Genomic DNA, 15493 nt, shown 5'->3' with positions numbered 1-15493 from the left:
AGGGGCCCTGGGGGCTGCAGGCTGCTCTCCCGAAACCCGGGCAGGTCTCAGCACCAGCCAAATGACCTGGCTTCTCTGGCCTCAGTCTCCTCGTCTCTGAAACGGGGACACTCTAGTCCCTCCCTCCTGGGGAGGGCAGGTGAAAATCGAATGAGATGCAGCACCAAGGCCTCCCTCCACGTTGATAGTTCCACTGATTATTCCTTTTTAGAAGTGTTTATTTGTGTTTCAGAGTTGGGGTCTCGCTCTGTCACCCAGGCTGCCGTGCAATGACGCGATCATGGTTCACTGCAGCCTCCAATCGCTCCAGTGATTCTGCCAATTCCGTCGCCTCAGCCTCCCGAGCAGCTGGCACAACAGGCAGGTGCCACCACGCCTGGCGAGTTTTATTTTATTATATAGAAATGGGATCTTGCTGTGTTGCCCAGCCTGGTCTTGAACTCTGGGGCTCTCTCCTTGGCCTCCCAAAGTGCTGGGACTACAGGCGTGAGCTGCCACACCCAGCCTGATGATTTTTTTTTTTTTTTTTTTTTGAGACTGAGTCTCTCTCTGTCGCCCAGGCTGGAGTGCAGTGGCGCGATCTCCACTCAGTGCAAGCTCCGCCTCCCAGTTTCACACCATTCTCCTGCCTCAGCTTCCCGTGTAGCTGGGACTACAGGCACCCGCCACCACGCCCGGCTAATTTTTGTATTTTTAGTAGAGATGGGGTTTCACTGTGTTAGCCAGGGTGGTCTCGATCTCCTGACCTTGTGATCCGCCCATCTTGGCCTCCCAAAGTGCTGGGTTTACAGGCGTGAGCCACCACGCCCGGCCTGATGATTATTTTTAATAATCATGTTATTATCTGAGGGACTGAGCTTTGAGGCTGGATCTTGGGAAGCTCCTGCCCCCCTCAGGCTCCCTCCTGGGGCCCCAGGTCACCATGACCCCCAGACTGGGGGCAGTGGGTCCCCTCTGTCTCCATGGACACCACACCTAGGGACAAGCTGGGCCCCTCTCCCTGGCAAGGGCCTCATGGGAAGCTGCAGGCCAGCTCTGTCCCAGGGAGCGGGGGCCCTCCGCAGGCACCCAGCATTTCCAGCACACCTGTGCAGACTTTCCCATAGCTGGAAATCAACATGAGTGAGTGCCAGGGTGAGACTGTGGCCCGTTGTATCAATAATTCCAATCTCCAGCACTTTGCTATCATTATTATCCCACTTGACAGATGGGGACAGTGAGAGGCTCAGAGGGGCCAGGCAGCTGCCCAAGGCCAGTAAGTGGTGAAGCTAGGGTGGGGTCCAGGCAGTCTGGTCCCAGCCTCCCAGGTGGCCTGCCCAGGTTCCCTGCAAGCCTTCTCTCGTGGGGCCCCAGTGCAACCCTCAGAGGCGGGGCCCCTGAATCCCTGCTGCCCCCAGAGGGGCTGGGCTCATGCCCACTTCACAGCTGTGCCCCTGAGCCTTTGGGTGGCCCAGTGAGTGTGGCTCTGGCCCGGCCCCAGCTCTCCGCCCTCTTTTGGGGGGTGCCCCAGGGGAACCTCTGAACAGCAGGCCTGGGGTTTCTAAAAAAAATCAAGTTTCAGCTGGGCACGATGGTTCACGCCTGTCATCCCAGCACTTTGGGAGGCCGGGGCGGGCAGATCACCTGAGGTCAGGAGTTTGAGACCAGCTTGGCCAACATGGTGAAACCCCATTTCTGATAAAAATTCAAAAAACATTAGCCTGGCGTGGTGACACACGTTTGTAGTCCCAGCTACTCGGCAGGCTGAGGTCGAAGTATCGCTTGAACCCTGGAGGCAGAGGTTGCAGAGAGCTGAGATTGCACCACTGCACCCCAGCCAGGGTGACAGAGCGAGACTTTGTCCCCCCTTAAAAAAAGCAAAAAAACAAAAACAAAAACTCAACTTCCTGTCACCTGCCCTGAATCATACCTTGGACTGAGCCCCAGGAGCCGGAGACAAGGTCGGGGGTGACCCAGACCTGCGGCAGACTTCAAAGCGGACTTCACAGCGGACTCCTCCCCTCAGCTCTGCAGCTCCCGGAGCGCACATCCGGTGAGGCTTCCCAGGAGAGGTGAGTTTGAGCTTCGATGGGGCAGAGATGCGCTTGCAGGCTCGGGGAGGGGCCTGGGGACCTTCCAGGTCTGTGTCGTCGGCCCTGGGCTCAGGATTTGATCAGTGAGGTCAGAACCACATAAAGCGGGCCCAGGAAGGCTGCCCACCCAGGAGCTGCAGCCTGGGACCCCCGCCCCTCTGGGAACCCCTCCTGCCTCCTCCTGCCCCTGGAATCCACCATTTTCCTGCAAGGTGGGGACCACAGAGTGGTTGGAGGGTTCAGCGATGTTCACTACTGTGGTGTTTGTCTAAGGAATGGATGAACCCTGAGAGTGCCCAGGTGTTCTCCACAGGATGGGAGAGGAAACTGAGGCACAGGGGGTGGAGTCACTGTCTCAAGGCTGCAGGGCAGAGGAGCAGAGGGTGGGGTTGAGCCTCGGCCCCCAGCACCCCCCTCCACCCATCACCTACCTGGCTGCAGGCTCCAGGCCTGGTCTCTGCCTGTTTAGCTCTGGAATGATCTGGCCTGTGGGTCACTGGCGCTGTGAGGTCCCCTGGGCGTGGGGGGACGGCGCCATCCTGTAAAGCCCCCACTTGAATGAGTGCGAAGCCGCCTAGTGTGCCGCCACCCTAGGTGCTGGTAATTAAAGCGGGAGGGGCTGTGGCCGGAGGAGGCAGTCAGGGAGTCGCTGTCGTAGGAGGCCGGTGGCTTTGGGGTAGGCGGGAGGAGGCCGGGGCCGCACGTGTTGGGTTTTAATAAAAAAGGACACCCGTGTCCACGTGACCGCCTGAGAAGGTCAACGCCTAAGTCCCGGGTTGGGGGTCTGTGTCTGGGATTTCTGGCCCTGGGCAAAACCAGCCTCTGGGGAGATGCCCCGTGTGGGGTCACGGCAGGGACTGCTTGGCTCTGCCTCAGTTTCTTCCCAGCCTCAGGAAGAGGCTGCAGGAGGCTATGGGGGTACTTCTGCCTCTGCCTGAGGGAGTGCAGGACCCGGTCGTAAGGACTTTGGGGTCACACACACCTGGGCATGAGCTCTGGCTCCATGTGCCACTTGGGGCCTCAGCATCCTCATCTGGAAAATGGGAAGAACCCAGTCTCCCACCCGGGTTCCTGTGAGGCCTGGAAGAGAAGGTGCTGCAGATGTGCGAGGTGGCAAATGGAGAGGCCCGTCGGGGTGGAAGGGCTGAGACACCTGGGGCTCCACAGAGGCGGCTGTGGATCGCTGCTCCCCACGGACGGGGCTCATGGCCCCTCCCAGTTTATAGCCTTGGGTCTCAGCCCACAGCCCGTTTCCCCACTCGCCCCGTGACAGTTCCACCCAGGCCCTCCCTGAGCTCCAGCCTCTTCTAAGCAGCTTCCCACCCTCCGTGGGTGTCCCATGGCCCCTCATGGGCCCCCCAGCCTGCTCCTTCAGGTTCCTCCACCCCCAGCTGCAGCACTGCCCCATCCAGTAGACCTCCACCCAGTAGAACTCCAGGGCTCCATTCATGCGGCCACTGCAGACCTACTGTGTGCTGAGGAAGTGCCTACTGTGTGCTTCTCACCTATTATGTGTTGATGACATGATTGTCATGTGCTGAGGATTTACCTACTGTGTGTTGCACACCTACTATGTGTTGATGACACAATTGTCATGTGCTGAGGATTAACTACTGTGTGCAGAGGAGATGCCTACTGTGTGCTGCACACCTACCATGTGTTGATGACAAGACTGTTATATGCTGAGGATTTACCTATTCTGTGTTGCACACCTACTATGTGTTGACACGATTGTCATGTGTTGAGGATTTACCTACTCTGTGCTGAGGATTTACCTACTGTGTGCTTAGGATTTACCTACTGTGTGCTGCAAACCTACTATGTGTTGATTACACGATTGTCATGTGCTGAGGCTATGCCTACTGTGCACTGAAGACTTATCTACTGCGTGCTGAGGATACTGCAGGGACCAAGACAGACACATTCCTGTTGCTCATGGACAGGCAGTGGCCAGATACACACATCTCCTTGATAATAACGCAGATGACAGGCACTGCAAAGGAAAATGGAGGCCAGGTGTGGTGGCTCACGCCTGTCATCCCAGCACTTGGGGAGGCCGAGGCAGGCAGATCACTTGAGGTCAGGAGTTTGAGACCAGTCTGGGCAACATAGTGAGACCCAGTCTCTACTAAAAAATTTAAAAAGTTAGCTGGGCATGGTGGCACGTGCCTGTAATTCCAGCTACTCGGCAGGCTGAGACGGGAGAATCGCTTGAGCCCAGGAGGTCGAGGTTGCAGTGAGCCGAGGTCACACCACTGCACTCCAGCCCGGATGACACAGCAAGACCCTGTCAAAAAAAGGAAGAAAGAAAGAAAGGAAGAAGAAAAGAAGGAAAGAAGGAAGGAAGGAAGGAAGGAAGGAAGGAAGGAAGGAAGGAAGGAAGGAAAGAAGGAAGGAAGGAAGGAAAAGAAGCAGATAAAATTAATTTTAATAATGTGTTTTATGTAACTCAACCTATCCCAAATACTATTATTTGCTGTGGAATCACAATTGTTGAGATGTTTTACACTTTCTTTGGCACCGTGTCTTTGGGACTTTGGGATCTGGGTGAGTTTCATGTTTTCGGGGCAACTGGGCATGGGCTGATAGAGAAGGGCAGAGGCAGGTGGCACCTGTGGGCCGAGGGACTGTGGGACCTAGGGCCCTGGACTCTATTCCATGGGCACTGGGGAGCCATGGAGGGTTTGGAGCAGGAGAGGGATGTGGTTGTGTTAACCTTTGAGAATCACCTGAGAAGCTGAGTGGAGGATGGACTTCAGGGTTGTTGAAGATGAGGCGGGAGGCAGCAAGAAGATGGCATGAACGGTGACCCAGGTAACCAGAGAGGAGGCGTCAGGCCTGGGCGCCTTGGTGGGGGAGGGTGTGTGGAAAGAGCAGAGTTGGGGGTTCCCGGGCGCTGGCCACGAGGCCCTGGGAGGGTGGAGGTGACTGTCCAGCTGGGCAGGGGGCAGCAGAGGGGCAGCTCCCGATGTCCAGGGACCCTTTTGGGGCAGCCCCTGACCTGTCTGTTGGGCCAAGCTCACAGAACCCCATGGGGGCTGGGTGACGTGCAGAGGACACCGCCTGGCCTGGTGTGGCTGCGGCCCCTTCCTGCTGGAATGGTGGGCGGGGCAGGTGAGGCGTCAGGGAGCATTGTGCCAGCAGAAGGAACAGCCATGCAGGGTCACAGAGGCCCCAGTGGCTGCCACGGGCTGCAGTGGGGAGTGAGGCTGGCCAGGTCCCAGGAAGCTCACAGGGTCCAGGGTGTCCTATCTAAGTGCAATGGGCAGTCACTGCTGTAGGGCTGACTTGGGCTGACGGAATGAGATTGGGGCACAGAAAACTTCCCTCTGGCCTCTGCAGACGGATTCCAGGCTTCCCTCATGCCAGAGGGGCCAGCGAGGCCGCAGGGGTGTAAGGGAAGCTGCTGGAAGTGGGTTCGTGGATAGCTCAGGAGGGAGCCAGAGGCTATCCGGCTGTAGGGTCAGGTGGCCAGACTGTTGGTGGGGCCGCGGAGGGAGAAGAAGGTTTGGCCCTGCCAAGCCCTCCTGGGTCTGATATTCACAGTGAGGGTCCGTGTGACACTGCCCATCGCAGGCCTTCCCTCCCACTCGCACCTCGCCCTCCTCGCCCACCTCGCCACGCCGCAGCTAACACTGTCAGCTGGTAATTGTCCTGGTCCCTTTATCCTGCGCTTTAATAAATAATTTACCTGAATTATTCACATGGAAATTTCAACATTATTAAAAATTAACCAACTTAAATGAGTCCATGGTAAATAGCCGGGTGGCTCTTCCGAGGCTGAATGCTGAAGATCGAGTGAATACCGGGCGGGGGGCAGCCCCGAGGAGGGGGCGGCAGGTGCAGGGCAGGTGAGCAGTGAGTGGGGACGGGTGGGCCTGCAGGCCGACAGGGCCAGACCCACCCCTAGGAGTAGCCCCAAGGCAGCTTGGAGCTGGAAGCCCTGTGCCCTGACCCCTCACAGTCTGGGCAGCCTCAGGAAAGTGTCTGCACCTCTCTGGGCCATTCATGCAATGGGATGCCCCCCGCCCGCCCCCACTTGCTCAGAGGACTGTGGAGAGGGCCGGGCAAGGAGGGTAACCAGGGGCAACATGGGATGGTGAGCAAAGAGCCAGCTTCCATCTAGAAAGCAAATGTACTCTCCCTGCCTGGCTGGGCCATGCACAGAAGTGCTTCCTGACCCAGTGGGCATCAGCAGAGGAGCTCCCTGGGCATGGTGGGTCATCCTGGGTGTGGGGTGTCCTCAGCACCTGCAAGGCCTGGACACAGAGTGCTGAGCAAGCGGTGAGGGAGCTGGTGCTTTGCTATAACCGTTTCCCAAGCGTTTTCCTCAACATCTCTGCCCAGAATGACACCCCAGTTCCTGCATCACTGAAGTCAATGTCCTGTGCAGCTTTATTCATTGTGATTAAAGGGTGCTAGGCTTTGGGGAAACATTCTAGATATCTAAACCAGTTGCTGTTTGCAAAATCGTCTTTACCAAACAGGGGCGCTGAGTGCAAATGATTTGGGGTCGGTGTGGCGCCTGTGGACAGGGCAGTGGAGAAACTGTACTTGCTTGGTAAGCTGCAGAGGCCTGGGCTCAGAAAGCCCTGCCAAGAACCCTCCTCCGCCTGCACTGTCACCAACACTATGGCCACACGTATTCCTGATAGGCCTGGGCCTCAGACACCTCCATGTCACAGGTGACAAAGCTCAGACACAGGAGGAAACAGATAGTCCAAATGAGCCAGGGTTTGGACCCAGGTGGCTCACGCCTGTAATCCCAGCACTTTGGGAGGCTGAGGTGCGCAGATTGTTTGAGGTGAGTGAGGAGTTCAAAATTGCCTGGCCAACATGGTGAAACCCCGTCTTTACTAAAAATACAAAAATTAGCCAGGCATGATGGTAGGCACCTGTAATCCCAGCTTACTCAGGAGGCAGAGGAGGAGGATCACTTGGGCCCTGGAGGCAGAGGCCACAGTGAGCCGAGATTGCACCACTGCACTCCAGCCTGGGCAACAGAGCGAGACTCTGTCTCAAAAAATAAAATAAAAATTAAATTAAATTAAATTAAATCAAAAATAAAAGAAACTGAACATTGTTCCAATACAAGCAGCAAAACCTAAGGGAACCCTTCTCAAGAAACAGTGTATTTGAGTTACCAGAGGAGCTTATTAAAGTTCCGTTTCTAGTTCAGTAAGTCTGGGCTGGGGCCATTGCAATCAGGCAAGAAAAATAAATGAACACGTCCAGATGGGAAAGGAAGAAGTGCTATCTGTGTTCATAAGGACATGATCCTCTGTGAAGACAACCTGGTGGAATTTACAAAAAAAGCTATTTCCAAGATCACAGGATGCAAGAACAGTACGCAAAGATCAAGGGTATAGCAATTGTATGACAATCAGAAACTAACATTAAAATGCCATTTACAAAATGTGAACCACTGAGAGGTAAATCCGACAAAAGGTGCCAGACCTGTGCACTGAAAACTCCAAAAACAGCTGAGAGAAATTAAAGAAGGTCTAAATAAATGGAGAGATATACTGGCTTCATGGAGGGGACTTAAGAATGTTATTTCAGCCAGGTGTGGTGGCTCACGCCTGTAATCCCAGCACTTTGGGAGGCTGAGACGGGTGGATCATGAAGTCAGTAGATCAAGACCATCCTGGCTAACACGGTGAAACCCCATCTCTACTAAAAATACAAAAAAATTAGCCAGGTGTGGTGGCGGGCGCCTGTAGTCCCAGCTACTTGGGGGGCTGAGGCAGGAGAATGGCCTGAACCTGGGAGGCGGAGCTTGCAGTGAGCCTAGATCGTGCCACTGCACTCCAGCCTGGGGGATAGAGTGAGACTCCATCTCAAAAAAAAAAAAAAAAAAAGAAAAAGAATGCTATTTCTGACTGGCCAGGTGCAGTGTCTCACACTGGTAATACCAGCATTTTGGGAGGGAGGCCAAGTTGTATGGATCGCTTGAGGTCAGGAGTTCAAGACCAGCCTGGCCAACATGGTGGAACCCTGTCTCTACTAAAAATACAAAAATTAGCCAGGTGTGGTGGCGGGCACCTGTAATCTCAGCTACTCAGGAGACTGAGGCAGGAGAATCACTTGAATCCGGGAAGCAGGGATTGCAGTGAGCTGAGATTACTCCACTGCACTCCAGCCTGGTGTACAGAGTGAGACTGTCTTAAAAAAAAAAAAAAAAAAAATCAAAAATGTGTAGTTGGCCAGGGACAGGCCCTAGGTTCTGCATTTGTAACCAACAAGAGCAGAACAAGACAAAGTCTTGTTGATGGCGGCCGCTCCATGGCCCACATTTAAATCATGTCCTTTATCCCACCATCTCCCAAGTCCTGAATCCAGCCCACGGCCACAGGGTGCTGTCTCTGCACATCGCTCCTGTCTCCTTCAGCCTGGGACCCTCAGCCTTGCTTCAACTTTTGTGCAATTAACATTTTCAAAAAGTCCAGGCAGGATATTTATAGAATGTCCGTCAATTCGGGTTTGTCTAACATTTCTCTTGATTTCAATGTATTTTTATTATTATTTTGCTTCGAGATGGGGTCTTGCTCTGTTGCACAGGCTGGAGTGCAATGGCACAATCTCAGCTCACTGCCACCTCCACCTCCAGGATTCAAGTGTGTCTTCCGCCTCAGCCTCCCAAGTAGCTGGGATTACAGGCGCACGCTACCACGCCCGGCTAAATTTTCTTTTTTTTTTTCTTTTTTTTTGTACAGACGGGATTTCACCATATTGGCCAGGCTGGTCTTGAACTCCTGACCTCAGGTGATCTGCCCGCCTCGGCCTCCCAAAGTTCTGGGATTACAGGCATGAGTCACCGTGCCTGGCTGAAAGTTGATTTTTTAAGAAACCCCAGGCCTGCTGTTCAGAGCCCGATGGGTGGGGAAGGCGGTGGGCAGGGGACACGCCGCACGGAAGCTGCTGTGGGGTATCCTGCCTACGTCACCACCCAGGCTGAGGTGCAGACAGAGGATTTAATTAAACAGGTCAGTCACACCTCACCTGGAGTGCGTCACAGCCCGTTGGGGTAGAGGGGGTGCTCCTTCACCTGCCTCGGGCCTGACTTGAAGTTAATAAAATTCCAGCCAAAGGATGACCTCGAAGCCGGCTCCCTACCCTCCTGAAGGCCACAGCAAGGCCCCTCATAAAAGGTTATTAAGGAAAGTAAATAACTCAGCCCGTGGGGGAGGCTTCCTGGCAGAGGCATCGGGGGCCCCTGGGAGAAGGTGAGGGCGTGGGCCTGGCGGCCGGTGGCCAACAGTGATGGGGGCCCAGGTCCTGCCCCGTAATTATCCATGTAGGGAGGGGCGGGGTAGGGTGGGCGGGGGCTGCTCAGATTCCTCTTAGAAGCTCTGGTTATAAACGTGAGTGTAGAATGTACAGGTTGGGACAAACGTGGGCTCCTTTGGGGCGCTCTGGGGTTTACCTCCCTCGGGGACGCAGCGAGAGCTCATCCTGGGGAGGTCCTGGCCCTGTACTGGGGGCACGGTGTGGAGCTGGGCGCAGGGGCCTGCACCTGTGGGGCTGCTGCACTGGCTGAGCACGTTGGGCGTGTGTGTTAGGGCAGAAGGCCCGGCCACACGGCTCCTCTGCTCAGGCAGAGGCCTCTTCTCTCTTTGGCTTGGAGTTCGAGGCGCCGAAGACCTCAGGGGCAGCATTAGGGTCTTGTCCTAGAGGACTCTCGGGGAGCTGTGGGTTGGGATCCCGTGGTAGGCCCGTATGCTGCCCAGGAGCCTGGGGGCTCCCCTGTGTGACTTGTAGGGCAGGGACAAACCCTCAGCGCCTTCCAAGCCTGTGTGTGCTCACCTACAAGTGGGGATGGTCAACAGAGACACGGGGGAGCAAACTGGAAAGCGCGGCACCCATCGGGGACAGCAGCTGTAGCTCATGGGACGCAGGATGGACCCCCTGATCCTGGGCGCTGAGCCGACCTCTGCTCTGGGCCGGCTCGGCCGGAGGTCAGTCCCAGTCCCCCTGCAGATCCCGGCTCACCACAGCCGAGGGCCTCTAGGCCTGTCCTGGGACCACCAGCAATCGGCTCCTCCCAGCCTCCAGCGGCCGGGTGGCTTGGGTGGCCCCAACAGAGGGCCGGGGGACTCCAGCGGCTGTGGCCTTTTCCACAGCTGCCCCTCACCCCCGACTCCCTAGTAAGATGTCAAAACTTACTACAAAGCTACAGTAATGAAGACAGTGTGGTCCTGGGGTAAGGACTCACATGGAGATTAAGGGAATAAAACAAAATTCAGAGACCAGAAATAAACACACTCGTTCACTGACTTCCAACAAGGGCGTTCAATGAGCATTTTCCACAGATGGCGCTGGGACAACTGGACATCCACAGGCAAGAGTGGACTCGGCCTCACACCACATGCAAAAATTAACTCCAAATAGATCATGGGGGCCAGGCGCGGCGGCTCACGCCTGTAATCCAGCACTTTGGGAGGCCGAGGTGGGAGGATTGCTTGAGCCCAGGAGTTCAAGACCAGCCTGAGCAACAGAGCAGGACCCATCTCTACAAAAAATAAAATAAAATAAATAGCCAGATGTGGTGGAGTGTGCCTGTGGTCCCAGCTACTTGGGAGGCCGAGGTGGGAGGATCGCTGGAGCTCAGGAGTCCGAGGCTGCAGTGAGCTGTGATTATGCTACTGTACTCCAGCCTGGGCAATATAGCAAGACTCTGTCTTTACAAAAAACTTAAAAAGTAGCGAGGTGTGGTGGTGTGTGCCTGTGGTCCCAGCTACTTGGGAGGCTGAGGTGGGAGGATCGCTGGGGACCTGGAGTTTGAGGCTGCAGTAAGCTATGATCATGCCACTGCACTCCAGTCCGTGCAATATAGCAAGACTCTGACTTTATAAAAAATTTAAAAATTAGCTGAGCATGGTGGCACATGCCTGTAGTTCTAGCCACGCGGGAAGCTGAAGTGGGAGGATCACCTGATCCCAGGAAGCCTTCACTTTGTGGGCTTGACTTGAGGCCCAAGACTGAGTATCCACAGCCCAGAGGTCAGCAAGTGGGCAGGTATGGGTGAGCTATTACTGTGCCACTGCACTCCAGCCTGGGTGATACAGTGAGACCCTGTATAAAAAAAAAAAAAAAAAAGAAAAAGAAAAACAAAATCACAGAACTAAATGTGAGAGCTGAAGCTCTAAAGCTCTGAAAACAAAACACAGGAGAAAATCTTTGTCATCTTGAATTAGACCAAGCCTTCCTAGACATGGCATGAAAGTCACAAGAGAAAAAAGAAAAAAATAGATACACTGGACTTCGTCAAAATTAGAAGCTTTTGTACTTCAAAGGATGTCATCGAGAAAGGGAAAAAAACACCTGCAAAATGGGAGAACATTTTTGCAAAACGGATTTCTGATAAGACATTTATGTCTAAAATATATAAAGAACGATTATAACTCAATAACCAAGAAACACATAGCCCAATTTTTTAAATAAGCAAAGGATCCGAATAGACATTTCTCCAAAGATGATATAAAAATGGCCCATAAGCACATGAAAATACTGTCAGCCATCAGGAAAACACAAATTAAAATGAGACGGCCCCTCACACCCGCTAGGATGACTAAAATAAAGCAGACAGATATTGGCAAGTATTGGTGAGGAGGAGAAATCGGAAAGTCAGAACTCTAGCACACTGCTGGTAGGCAGGGAAAAAGGTTGCATCCATTTTGACAAATAGTTTGTCTTTTCTTTTCTTTTTGTTTATTTTGAGATTGGGTCTTGCTGTTGCCCAGGCTGGAGTGCAGTGGTGCAATCACAGATCACTGCAGCCTCGAACTCCTGGGCTCAAGCGATCCTCCCATGTTAGCCTCTGGAGGACCTGAGACCACAGATGTGCACCACCATGCCTGGCTTATTTTATTTTATTTTATTTTATTTTATTTTATTTTATTTATTTTATTTTATTTATTTTTTGAGACAGAGTCTCTATCTGTCGCCCAGGCTGGAGTGCAGTGGTGTGATCTCAATTCACTGCAACCTGCGCCTCCCGGGTTCACTCCATTGTCCTGCTGAGTAGCTGGGACTACAGGCGCCCGCCACAACACCCGGCTAATTTTTTTTTTTTTTTTTTTTTTTTTTGAGACGGAGTCTGGCTCTGTCATCCAGGCTGGAGTGCAGTGGCCAGATCTCAGCTCACTGCAAGCTCTGCCTCCCGGGTTTACGCCATTCTCCTGCCTCAGCCTCCCGAGTAGCTGGGACTACAGGCACCCGCCACCTTGCCTGGCTAGTTTTTTGTATTTTTTAGTAGAGACGGGGTTTCACCGTGTTAGCCAGGATGGTCTTGATCTCCTGACCTCGTGATTCGCCCGTCTCGGCCTCCCAAAGTGCTGGGATTACAGGCTTGAGCCACCGCGCCCGGCCACCCGGCTAATTTTTTGTGTTTTTAGTAGAGATGGGGTTTCACCATGTTAGCCAGGATGGTCTTGATCTCCTGATCTCGTGATCCGCCCGCCTCGGCCTCCCAAAGTGCTGGGATTACAGGTGTGAGCCACTGCGCCTGGCCTAATTTTATTTTTTTAATTCTTTTACTTTTTGAGACAGAGTCTCAGTCTGTCACCCAGGCTAGAGTGCAGTAGCACGATCTTGGCTTATTGCAACCTCCGCCTCCCAGGTTCAAGCGATTCTCCTGCCTCAGCTTCCCGAATAGCTGGGAATACAGATGCGCACCACCATGCCCAGCTAATTTTTGTGTTTTTAGTAGAGACAGGGTTTCACCATGTTGGCTAGGCTGGTCTCGAACTCCTGGCCTCAGGTGATCCACCCGCCTCAGCCTCCCAAAGTGCTGGGATTACAGTCGTGAGCCACCACACCCAGCCAGTTTGGGAGTTTTTAAAAATGTCCAACATGGAATTACCATGAGACCCAGCAATCTCACTCCCACGCATCTACCCAGGAAAAACGAAGACATTACTCCAGCTCTGTTTTGATTAAAATAATAATTATTATTATAAAAAGAAGAAAATAAAGACACACATCCACATAAAAGCCTGTGCATGCATGTTCATAGAAGTATTATTTTCTCCAAACAAGGTGAAGGTGAAAGAAAAAAAGCATCTGTTGTGCTGTGGGGCTGGACACCTCATGCTAACCCCAAGGGCTTGTAGCGCTTCACTGAACCTCTCCTGGGGCTGGGCAGAGTGAGGCAGGAATCACAGCCAGGGCAGTGGCCCCCGAGTCCCCCCATGCCACGCGCAGACCACCCAGTGCTGTATCCGAGTCTCCCAACAGACCTGCAATCTCAGGATCGGGACTCCATTGTTCAGATGGAGAAACTGAGGCTCAAAGAAGGGAGGGGACTCGTCCAAGGGAGTCAGGAGAGAAGCCAGGGCTGGAACCAGCCTGGTTGGCCCCCGGGTCCCCACTCATCCCGTGGACAGCCAGCGTGCAGGATGAGGGGCAGGTGTTTATCACGGAGACAGGCCTCCCCGACTGGCCTCAGCTGGCATGCCACTTCTCCATGTGGCCCAGTGACAGCTGTGGCTGGTGGGTCTGTCTCCCCACCTGTAACATGGGAGAGTGGGACTAGAGGACCTTGGAGCCCCTTTGGGGTCCAAGATGGCAGGAGGGACCAGGGGCCACAGAAAGCCCCACCCAGCCTCTTCTGGGGGTCCAGCAGGCTCAGCCACAGCTTCCCCCAGCTCCACCCAGACCCACCCGCTTGCTGACCTTGGGGCTGGGGATAGTCAGTCTTGGGCCTCAACTTTCCCACCTATAAAATGGGAATAGCACAATCGTGTTTACCTGGCTTCGTGGCGTGGCTGGCGAAGCCGGCACCAGCCCAGCGCTCCTGAGACGCTCTCATTCGTTTCTGGGCCTCCCAGAGCCAGAGGTTTTCCTGGCAGCTCCAAACGAGGCTTCCTGAGAGTTGGAGGCGGTGCAGACAGACCACCCTGGGGAACTGGCCATCTTCAGAGACCGGGGAACCATCCACGGTGCGGGCCAGCAAGGCCCCCTTCCCAGCGTGGCTGACTTCGCCTCTGAATTAATCTGGATTTTTAAGCACAATTAAAGAGGTAATCGGGGTCAGAGCGCTTTTGAAACACAGTTTAGCACAAAATCCTAATGCAGGAATTACACCAGTGGAGATTGTCAATACGATGGATTCCCACCAAGGGCACTAAACGAGGGTGCACCGGGGCTGCGCGCCGGGAGGGGCTGGGCTAATTCAGCAGGGCCTCGCCGAGGCAGGCTGGGAGACAGAGCTGCACGGAGGCCTCTGCATCCTGCTCATTACCGGGGAGCCTGGAACACGCTTCGGAGAATTCATTAGGGAAAGAAAACGGTAAAATTTGAAGTTATTTGTAAATCTGACGGGGAAGCCATGCATCACTTCTCAGAAAGAAGTGTGTCGATTCCAGATGGAGCCGACATGGGGGGCGGGGGCTGAGGGGCTCTGGGAGGCAGAGTCTGCAGGCCAGCAGGACCCCTGCTCAGGGCCACAGCAGAGCCTCCCCCAGTCCCAGCCTCTGTCTGCATCGCAGTGGGTTGGTGAGTGGTGGCCCTGTTCCCACAGAGTGCACAGTACCAGACGGAGCAGGAGCACAGAGAGGGCAGGCCCTTGACCACCATCACACAGCCAGGGCACGGCCAGCTGGGAGCCCAGCTCCCCCCGAGGTCTGCAGGGAGGGCAGGGGCTCAGCAGCAGCTTCACCTTGTGCTGGAGACCCCGGCTGGGGCAGCCCTGCCTGCATGTGGGAGCAGGAGGTTGGGGCAAAAATCGGGAGGCCCAGCTCCCTCTGCTCCTTCCCTCCTGGCAACCTCTCCAGCTGAGAAATCTCCCCTGCTGGGAGCCCCCACCCCACCTTCCTGTCTCCTCCGCCCCTTCCTGTCCTGCCTCTAGTCCCGGTCAGGCTGTCCCTCCCTCCTTCTCTCCCCCTGCACAGGTTCCTGCCCCGGCTATGAGCCTCAGCCACCTTCCCGGGCTCACTTCAGATTTCTCTGAGACACCAGCTGTTGGGTTCCCGTCGCACCTGTTCCTTCGGGCTCTCCCCTCGCAGGAAATGACCCTGCACAGGGGCTCGCAGCCTCCAGGCCTGAGGGTGGGCCCCGATTATCCAATCCCCACTGTGCCTGGTGCCCATGGATCGTGGACCCTGTCATACACATGGGCTGAGTGCCAGGACACCCACGGAGAGGCTGCCTTCATGGTCCAGTGGCCCCTCGGCGCGCGGGTCACACAGCAGGGTGCAGGGCATAGGCTGGAACCTCCTGCCCGGGTGAGAGTGGGTCTGGGGTCACGGTGGGCAGTGTGTGCCCAGGGCCAGGCGGGCCCAGCCTCACCCTCCTCCCTGCTGTCCCTAGCATGAGGGAGCCTCACGCCTCTGGCAGAGTGTGACCCAGTGCTTGTGATCAGTGGAAGAACCTTCAAGGGCCGGGAGCAGTGGCTCATGCCTGTAATCCCAGCACTTTGG

The 15493-nt window shown here is 54.9% G+C and overlaps 1 protein-coding gene across 4 annotated transcripts; it reads right to left on the bottom strand.

Moving 5' to 3' along the window:
* Window positions 1-200: 200 nt before the first annotated feature.
* LOC106997327 (uncharacterized) lies at window positions 201-15118 on the bottom strand. 4 transcript variants are annotated; one of them, XR_001443490.3, is made up of 7 exons: window positions 15010-15112; window positions 13824-14069; window positions 3936-4359; window positions 3055-3152; window positions 2504-2611; window positions 1910-2135; window positions 201-376 (listed from the first exon to the last, which is right to left on the bottom strand). XR_001443490.3 is itself a non-coding variant. In XM_077995932.1 (7 exons), exons 3-7 carry the CDS (start codon window positions 3994-3996, stop codon window positions 251-253), a joined length of 624 nt encoding a protein of 207 aa, XP_077852058.1. In that variant the 5' UTR covers window positions 3997-4359; window positions 13824-14069; window positions 15010-15112; the 3' UTR covers window positions 201-250. The 4 variants fall into 4 exon arrangements, 2 of the variants coding, with proteins under 2 accessions (XP_077852058.1, XP_028701312.2); XM_077995932.1 differs by having other exon boundaries at window positions 1910-2140; XM_028845479.2 differs by having other exon boundaries at window positions 1910-2140; window positions 3055-4359.
* Window positions 15119-15493: the final 375 nt, after the last annotated feature.

The sequence above is a fragment of the Macaca mulatta genome, chromosome 3 (genome assembly GCF_049350105.2).
Source record: "Macaca mulatta isolate MMU2019108-1 chromosome 3, T2T-MMU8v2.0, whole genome shotgun sequence".
NCBI lineage: Eukaryota > Metazoa > Chordata > Mammalia > Primates > Cercopithecidae > Macaca > Macaca mulatta.
The sequence above is the reverse complement of the archived record's forward strand: the minus strand, read 5'-3'. Positions and strand labels throughout refer to the sequence as shown.

Bases quoted from the DNA above. Each gene is read 5' to 3' on its own strand.
- LOC106997327 (XM_028845479.2), bottom strand. From the start codon at position 3,522: ATGAATGGAGCCCTGGAGTTCTACTGGGTGGAGGTCTACTGGATGGGG. The intron at 2,612-3,054 runs GTGTGTGTGACC...GGGGCTTTACAG, and splicing joins GAGCCAGAGCTCATGCCCAG to GATGGCGCCGTCCCCCCACG. The intron at 377-1,909 runs GTATGATTCAGG...AAAACTCGCCAG, and splicing joins CTCCTGGGGCTCAGTCCAAG to GCGTGGTGGCACCTGCCTGT.